We start from the raw sequence: 9,791 nt of genomic DNA on the forward strand, positions 1-9,791 counted from the left end.
CAGACCATCAAAGTCAGCTATCCAGAGAACAGCTTTTCCTAGACAGACAGACGGTTGTACTGTAAATCTTCCTTTAAGTTGTTCACGTTGTTGTTGTTTCGATTCTGACAGCTCCAAGGTCAGTCCGGTCACTCCTGGTCCTGGAGAAAACAGAAATCCAGCCCGGGTTTTGCAATTAACTCAAGAAATCAGAACAGTAATTAAAAGATTAATTGGTTCGATAAATCATAAAGTGTGATTTAAGTAATTGATATTGAAATGAAGAAACTTGACTTTGGTAAATATGATGATTACAAAGAAAGCCAGGTGGCTGGATTCCATTTCCTGGACTGGCTGACTGACTGGCTGACTGGCTGACTGACTGACTGGTTGACTGACTGACTGACTGGCTGGCTGACTGGTTGACTGACTGACTGGTTGACTGACTGACTGACTGACTGGCTGACTGACTGACTGACTGGTTGACTGACTGACTGGTTGACTGACTGACTGACTGGCTGGCTGACTGGTTGACTGACTGACTGGTTGACTGACTGACTGACTGGCTGGCTGACTGACTGACTGACTGGTTGACTGACTGACTGGTTGACTGACTGACTGGTTGACTGACTGACTGACTGACTGACTGGCTGGCTGACTGACTGGCTGACTGGTTGACTGACTGACTGACTGACTGACTGGTTGACTGACTGGCTGACTGGCTGACTGACTGACTGGCTGACTGACTGACTGGCTGACTGACTGACTGGCTGGCTGACTGACTGGTTGATGGATGGACATGTTACACATTTTACGTACTGCATTTTGTTACCAACCAAATGAAAATAATAACTTTTATTAAGACAAATGTTGCCCATTGCACTACAATTATATGCAATGATTCTGTTCCGTTGCTGCTAGTTACCCCAGCTCCAAAAGCTGTCTCTCCTCTCTCTCTCTCTCTCTCTCATACTGTCTCTCTCTCTCTCTCATACTGTCTCTCCTCTTTCTCTCTCTCCATACTGTCTCTCCTTTCTCTCTCTCCATACTCTCTCCTCTCTCTCTCTCTCTCTCCATACTGTCTCTCCTCTCTCTCTCTCTCTCTCCATACTGTCTCTCCTCTCTCTCTCTCTCCATACTGTCTCTCCTCTCTCTCTCTCTCTCTCCATACTGTCTCTCCTCTCTCTCTCTCTCCATACTGTCTCTCCTCTCTCTCTCTATCTCCATACTGTCTCTCTCTCTCTCTCTCTCTATCTCCATACTGTCTCTCTCTCTCTCTCTCTCTCTCTCTCCATACTGTCTCCTCTCTCTCTCTCTCCATACTGTCTCTCCTCTCTCTCCATACTGTCTCTCCTCTCTCTCTCTCTCTCCATACTGTCTCTCTCTCTCTCTCTCTCTCTCTCTCTCTCTCTCTCTCTCTCTCTCTCTCTCTCTCTCTCTCTCTCTCTCTCTCTCGCTCTCTCGCTCTCTCGCTCTCTCGCTCTCTCTCTCTCTCTCTCTCTCTCCATACTGCCTGTAACCCTGCCTGGTTAATACACAGTACTGGTCCTGATTTTAATACTCTGAAATGATACTACTTATTTACTGTTTCTGTTGAAGCTGGCCAACACACCATACCTTACTACTTATCTACTGCATTTGAATTGCCTTCTCGTCATTGGTGGCAGAATGAGATGCATTTTTAAACCACTTGATGGGAAATCCCATTCGCATGTTGTTGTCCGTTTTCTAACCGACACCAGGGTTTGTATAGTTTATCTGATTCAGAAAAATACTGTCAATTGTTTTGATCCTTAACTCTCCGGCTCTCCCACCTGTGCTACTAGAATGTAACCCACTTCCTGCTTATTACCTGATTTTAGTTTCCTGTAGCCAGTGAAACCCGGCTAGCTGGTGTTGCAGTAGATGAGAGATCCTGTTGAGGAAAACAATGGGCTCTTGATCTCTTAACTAATGTTGTTCTGAATGTGATGATGAAACAGTGTTACAGTAGTTAATTCAGCAACATTGAAACGGTTTGAATCAGTTGGAAAATTAAATGGGTCTTTTTTTATATAATCATTTATCAATAAAATGAACGGATGTGACTCTTGCTCTCTGTTTCATGATTCTGTTTCCATTCATGATTCTGTTTCCATTCATGATTTTGTTTCCATTCATGATTTTGTTTCCATTCATGATTTTGTTTCCATTCATGATTTTGTTTCCATTCATGATTCTGTTTCCATTCATGATTCTGTTTCCATTCATGATTTTGTTTCCATTCATGATTTTGTTTCCATTCATGATTTTGTTTCCATTCATGATTTTGTTTCCATTCATGATTTTGTTTCCATTCATGATTTTGTTTCCATTCATGATTTTGTTTCCATTCATGATTCTGTTTCCATTCATGATTTTGTTTCCATTCATGATTTTGTTTCCATTCATGATTTTGTTTCCATTCATGATTTTGTTTCCATTCATGATTCTGTTTCCATTCATGATTCTGTTTCCATTCATGATTTTGTTTCCATTCATGATTTTGTTTCCATTCATGATTTTGCTGATTTTCAGATCAACAGAAGTTTTTTTTTTGCAATGTCGCATGTCAACCATTGATCTAAGATCTATTGATCTATTGATCTATTGATCTCTCTATATGTGAAGGGCATCGGCCATGAAAGACCATGTTCTCCATATGGACATAAATTACACTGTATACAGTTGAAGGTTGGAGTCATTAAAAGTCATTAAAACTCGTTTTTCAACCACTCCACAAATTTCTTGTTAACAAACTAGAGATTTGGCAAGTCGGTTAGGACTTCTACTTTGTGCAGGACACAAGTCATTTTTACAACAATTGTTTACAGACAGATTATTTCACCTATAACTCACTATCACAATTTCAGTGGGTCAGAAGTTCACATACACTAAGTTGACTGTGCCTTTAAACAGCTTGGAATATTCCAGGAATGATATCATGGCTTTAGAAGCTTCTGATAGGCTAATTGACATAATTTGAGTCCATTGGAGGTGTACATGTGGATGTATTTCAAGGTCTAACTTCAAACTCAGTGCCTCTTTGCTTGACATCATGGGAAAATCAAAAGAAATCAGCCAAAACCTCAGAAAACAATTGTAGACCTCCACAAGTCTGGTTCATCCTTGGGAGCAATCCAAACACCTGAAGGTACCACATTCATCTGTACAAACAATAGAACGCGAGTATAAACACCATGGGACGACACAGCCGTCATTCCGCTCAGGAAGGAGACGCGTTCTGTCTCCTAGAGATGAACGTACTTTGGTGCGAAAAGTGCAAATCAATCACAGAACAACAGCAAAGGAGCTTGTGAAGATGCTGGAGGAAACAGGTACAAAAGTATCTATATCCACAGTAAAACGAGTCCTCTATCGACATAACCTGAAAGGCTGCTCAGCAAGGAAGAAGCCACTGCTCCAAAACCGCCATAAAAAAGCCAGACTACGGTTTGCAACTGCACAAGGGGACAAAGATCATACTTTTTGGAGAAATGTCCTCTGGTCTGATGAAACAAAAATAGAGCTGTTTGGCCATAATGACCATCGTTATGTCAGGAGGAAAAGGGGGAGGTTTGCAAGCCGAAGAACACCATCCCAACTGTGAAGCACGGGGGTGGCAGCATCATGTTGTGGGGGTGCTTTGCTGCAGGAGGGACTGGTGCACTTCACAAAATAGATAGCATCATGAGGGAGGAAAATTATCTGGATATATTGAAGCAACATCTCAAGACATCAGTCAGGAAGTTAAACCTTGGCCGCAAATGGGTCTTCCAAATGGACAATGACCCCAAGCATACTTCCAAAGTTGTGGCAAAATGGCTTAAGGACAACAAAGTCAAGTGAGGAGTCACCATCACAAAGCCCTGACCTCAATCCTATAGATAATTTGTGAGCAGAACTGAAAAAGTGTGTGTAAGCAAGGAGGCCTAGAAACCTGACTGAGTTACACCAGCTCTGTCAGGGGGAATGGGCAAAAATCACCCAACGTATTGTGGGAAGCTTGTGGAAGGCTACCAGAAACATTTGACCCAAGTTAAACAATTTAAAGGCAATGCTACCAAATACTAATTGAGTGTATGTAAACTTCTGACCCACTGGGGATGTGATTAAATAAATAAAAGCTGAAATAAATAATTTTCTCTACTATTATTCTGACATTTCACAATCTTAAAATAAAGTGGTGTTCCTAACTGACATAAGACAGGGCATTTTTACTATGATTAAATGTCAGGAAATGTGAAAAATTGAGTTTAAATGTATTTGGCTGAGGTGTATGTTAACTTCCGACTTCAAATGGCACCCTATTCTGTTTTATGGGCCCTAGTTCAAATGTAGTGTGTATCCTATTGCACAATACAACTCTCCTATGGTCTTCTATGGTAGGTAGAAATATACCCCAACTGACTGCATCCCAATCTCCAGACAGCAAGACTGGATCCCACCTCCAGACAGCAAGACTGGATCCCACCTCTAGAGAGCAAGACTGGATCCCATCTCCAGACAGCAAGACTGGATCCCACCTCTAGAGAGCAAGACTGGATCCCACCTCTAGACAGCAAGACTGGATCCTACCTCCAGACAGCAAGACTGGATTCCACCTCCAGACAGCAAGACTGGATCCCACCTCCAGACAGCAAGACTGGATCCCACCTCCAGACAGCAAGACTGGATCCCACCTCCAGACAGCAAGACTGGATCCCACCTCCAGACAGCAAGACTGGATCCCACCTCCAGACAGCAAGACTGGATCCCACCTCCAGACGGCAAGACTGGATCCCACCTCTAGACGGCAAGACTGGATCCCACCTCCAGACAGCAAGACTGGATCCCACCTCTAGACAGCAAGACTGGATCCTACCTCCAGACAGCAAGACTGGATTCCACCTCCAGACAGCAAGACTGGATCCCACCTCCAGACAGCAAGACTGGATCCCACCTCCAGACAGCAAGACTGGATCCCACCTCCAGACAGCAAGACTGGATCCCACCTCTAGACAGCAAGACTGGATCCCACCTCCAGACAGCAAGACTGGATCCTACCTCCAGACAGCAAGACTGGATCCTACCTCCAGACAGCAAGACTGGATCCCACCTCCAGACAGCAAGACTGGATCCTACCTCCAGACAGCAAGACTGGATCCTACCTCCAGACAGCAAGACTGGATTCCACCTCCAGACAGCAAGACTGGATCCCACCTCCAGACAGCAAGACTGGATCCCACCTCCAGACAGCATGACTGGATCCCACCTCCAGACAGCAAGACTGGATCCCACCTCCAGACAGCAAGACTGGATCCCACCTCCAGACAGCAAGACTGGATCCCACCTCCAGACGGCAAGACTGGATCCCACCTCTAGACAGCAAGACTGGATCCCACCTCCAGACAGCAAGACTGGATCCCACCTCTAGACAGCAAGACTGGATCCTACCTCCAGACAGCAAGACTGGATTCCACCTCCAGACAGCAAGACTGGATCCCACCTCCAGACAGCAAGACTGGATCCCACCTCCAGACAGCAAGACTGGATCCCACCTCCAGACAGCAAGACTGGATCCCACCTCTAGACAGCAAGACTGGATCCCACCTCTAGACAGCAAGACTGGATCCCACCTCCAGACAGCAAGACTGGATCCTACCTCCAGACAGCAAGACTGGATCCTACCTCCAGACAGCAAGACTGGATCCCACCTCCAGACAGCAAGACTGGATCCTACCTCCAGACAGCAAGACTGGATCCTACCTCCAGACAGCAAGACTGGATTCCACCTCCAGACAGCAAGACTGGATCCCACCTCCAGACAGCAAGACTGGATCCCACCTCCAGACAGCATGACTGGATCCCACCTCTAGACAGCAAGACTGGATCCCAATATCAGACAGCAAGACTGGATCCTACCTCCAGACAGCAAGACTGGATCCCACCTCTAGACAGCAAGACTGGATTCCACCTCCAGACAGCAAGACTGGATCCCACCTCCAGACAGCAAGACTGGATCCTACCTCCAGACCACAAGACTGGATCCCACCTCCAGACAGCAAGACTGGATCCCACCTCCAGACAGCAAGACTGGATCCCAATATCAGACAGCAATATTATTATGATTGTATTTTCCAGTGCCCACCAGGTGGCAGTGTGTGATGTGGTGTTGTATTTCCAGTGCCCACCAGGTGGCAGTGTGTGATGTGGGTGTTGTATTATATCTCCCTCTTCATTCAAAGACTCAATCATTTTGATGCTGCATGTATTGCCAGTATACATTGATTTAATTATGTCATGTTTTACCCCCTACACCACTTTCAATAACTTTGTAGAACAGTCCTGTATGCCAAATAAAATCAAATGCTGTCGATAAAGCAAGAGTGCATTTTGGTAATGTTGTAGTGTGTAAATATGATTGATCGTGCTATGTATTGGTATAAATCCAATCTTGCTTTTAATCAAGACATTGTGCTTATTAAGGAAGTTTATAACTCTTACAATTAAATTTTAAAAAACACCTATTTTTTCGAGGTATCCAATTGGTAGTTACAGTCTTGTCCCATCGCTGCAACTCTCCTACGGTCTAGGGGGAGAGGTGACAGACGAGAACCATGTATCCTCTGAAACACGACCCTGCCAAGCCGCACTGCTTCTTGACACACTGCTCTCTTAACCCGGAAGCTAGACGCACCAAGGAAACGGAGGAAACACCATCCAACTGACGACCGGAGTCAGCTTGCAGTCACCCGGCCACCCACAGGGAGTTACTAGAGCTCGATGGGAAATCTCGGTCGGCCAAACCCTCCCCTAACGCGGACGACGCTGGGCCAATTGTGGGCCGCCTCATGGGTCTCCTAGTTAAGGCCGGCTGTAACACAACCTGTTATCGAACGCGGCACTGTAGTGATGCCTCAAACACTGCGATGCCTTAGACCGCTACGCCACTCGGGAAGCCCACTCTTATAATACTGCAGAAAATATTCCCCAGGTTACTGTTCACACTAATGCCTCTGTAATTGTTATGGTCAAATTTGTCTCCGTTCTTAAAGATTGGGGTTATTGAGTCCTTGATTCCAGATGTCAGGGAAATAACCTACACTCAGGATCAGTTTTCATATAGCCAATTGAAATGTTGCGCTAGTGAATGTGAGCATCTCATTATAGGATGTCATCAGGTCCGCATGCTTGAAGTTTCTTATATGGTCAGTAATTGGGGAGTCCAATGAATGTTGATCGTCTATTAATTCTTGTTTGGATTTTCTATTTTTGTTGTTGTTTTTTTATTTTTGTTGTTGCCAGAAGTTGTGTTTCCGTACTCCTTGGTGTCTGTTGCTTGCACTATACTGGGCTTGTTAGTTCTGAGAGTTTTTAAAGTCTCACAGTAATGAAGGCGTAATTCACCATTATTTGGGTTTCTGTACTTTTGGTTTGCTGTGTTTTTCCTGATAATTTTACAATCAGTTGTCATCTTTAGTTTTTCAGGTTTGTTTTTTGTCCATTTTAGTTGTGCTTCTTTTGCTATTTGTCTGAAGATGTTGATGTGTTTTACTGCTAGGTTGATGCCTTCTTTTCTGTGAGTGGATGAACTCAGAGTGCATTCAGAAAGTATTTAGACCCCTTGACTTTTTCACACATTTTTGTTACATTATAACCTTATTCTAAAAGGGATTAAATAAATAAAAAATCCTCGTCAATCTACACACAATACCCTATAATGACATCACAATACCCCATAATGACATCACAATGCCCCATAATGACATCACAATACCCTATAATGACATCACAATACCCCATAATGACATCACAATGCCCCACAATGACGTCACAATACCCTATAATGACATCACAATACCCTATCACAATACCCTATAATGACATCACAATACCCTATAATGCATCACAATACCCTATAATGCATCACAATGCCCTATAATGACATCACAATACCCCATAATGACATCCCAATACCCCATAATGACAAAGCGAAAAAGGTTTGAAGATATGTTTTCTAATTTATAAAAAATAAACAACAGAAAAACCTTATTTACATAAGTATTCAGACCCTTTGCTATGAGACTGTAAATTGAGCTCAGGTGCATCCTGTATCCATTGATCATCCTTGAGATGTTTCTATAACTTGATTGGAGTCCACCTGTGGTAAATTTAATTGATTGGACATGATTTGGAAAGGCACACACCTGTCTATAGATGGTCCCATAGTTGACAGTGCATCTCAGAGCAAAAAACCAAGCTATGAGGTTGAAGGAATTGTCCGTAGAGCTCCGAGACAGGATTGTGTCGAGGCACAGATCTGGGGAAGGGTAACAAAAAATGTCTGCAGCATTGAAAAGTCCCCAAGAACACAGTGGCCTCAATCTTTCTTAAATGGAGAAGTTTGGAACCACCAAGACTCTTCCTAGAGCTGGCCGCCGACCTAACTGAGCAATCTGGGGAGAAGGGCCTTGGTCAGGGAGGTGACCAAGCACCCGATGGTCACTCTGACAGAGGTCCAGAGTTCCTCTGTGGAGATGGGAGAACCTTCCAGAAGGGCAACCATCTCTGCAGCACTCCACCAATCAGGCCTTTATGGTAGAGTGACCAGACGGAAGCCACTCCTCAGGAAAAGGCACATGAAAGTCCGCTTGAGGCGCCAAAAAGGCTAAGATTCTCTTGTCTGATGAAACCAAGACTCTTTGGCCTGAATGCCAAGCATCATGTCTGGAGGAAACTTGGCACCATCCCTACGGTGAATCATGGTGGTGGCAGCATCATGCTGTGGGGATGTTTTTCAGCGGTAGGGACTGGGAGACTAGTCAGGATGGAGGGAAAGATGAACAGAGTAAAGTACAGAGAGATCCTTGATGAAAACCTGCTCCAGAGCTCTCGGGACCTCAAACACCTTCCAACAGGACAACGACCCTAAACACACAGCTAAGACAACACAGGAGTGGCTTCAGGACAAGTCTCTGAATGTCTTTGAGTGGCCCAGCCAGAGCCTGGACTTGAACCCGATTGAACATCTCAGAAGAGACCTGAAAATAGCTGTCCAGCGATGCTCCCCATCAAACCTAACAGGGCTTGAGAGGATCTGCAGAGCTTGTAGAGTCGTACCCAACATGACTCGAGGTTGTAATTGCTGCCAAAGGTGCTTCAACAAAGTACTGAGTAAAGGGTCTGAATACTTATGTAAAGGTGATATTAAAAATAATTATAATTATTAGACGTTTGCTTAATTTTCTAAAAACCTTTTTTTACTTTGTCATTATGGGGTATTGTGTGTAAATTGATGAAGAATTTTTTAAATTTTTTTAAATACATTTTAGAATAAGGCTGTAACGTAACAAAATGTGGAAAAAGTCAAGGGGTCTGAATACTTTCTGAATGCTCTGTACATGTAAACCAGTTCCCATACATTACTGGGTGAACAACATGCCAAGCAGTCAAATGCACTTGGTATTAACCCCATGGCTGGTGTCTTGGGAACTTGCTCCTTAAGGGCCGGTTTCTCAGACACAGGTAAAGCCTCTAAAATGGCCAGTGTTATCTCCTACAGCAACCCATGTGTAGCCTAGACACATTGTGGGCTATATATTACAGTAACATCTAGATAATTACATTAGCCATATTGTCACAATTAGGATATTTCATTTGTTTATGTTATTCTTTAAAAAAAATGTAAAAAAAGGTATCCAACAGTGCTTTGGTTCCGACATCAAGCTGCAGTTGTTGAGGACAGAGAGGAAGACGGAGAGAGAGGCCCAACTCGGCGGAAAATCTGTCTTCTTCCAGCAGGTGGCGGATTT

The 9,791-nt window shown here is 44.0% G+C and overlaps 1 protein-coding gene across 3 annotated transcripts in view; it reads left to right on the forward strand.

Annotated features, from left to right (window-relative positions):
• LOC139391837 (type 2 phosphatidylinositol 4,5-bisphosphate 4-phosphatase) overlaps positions 1-2,064 on the forward strand; it is a 34,045-nt gene extending 31,981 nt beyond the window's left edge. For 2 of the 3 annotated variants that reach the window (XM_071139423.1, XM_071139424.1), the window contains one exon: positions 1-36. This exon is cut by the window's left edge and continues 196 nt beyond it. Coding sequence is in view for 1 of the 3 variants with exons in the window: in XM_071139426.1 (XP_070995527.1) it covers positions 4-42 (39 nt within the window). In the remaining 2 variants the exon portion in view is untranslated. The other variant, XM_071139426.1, reaches the window with a different exon arrangement.
• The last annotated feature ends 7,727 nt before the right edge of the window (positions 2,065-9,791 follow it).

This window comes from Oncorhynchus clarkii, chromosome 32 (genome assembly GCF_045791955.1).
Source record: "Oncorhynchus clarkii lewisi isolate Uvic-CL-2024 chromosome 32, UVic_Ocla_1.0, whole genome shotgun sequence".
Classification (NCBI taxonomy): Eukaryota; Metazoa; Chordata; class Actinopteri; order Salmoniformes; family Salmonidae; genus Oncorhynchus; species Oncorhynchus clarkii.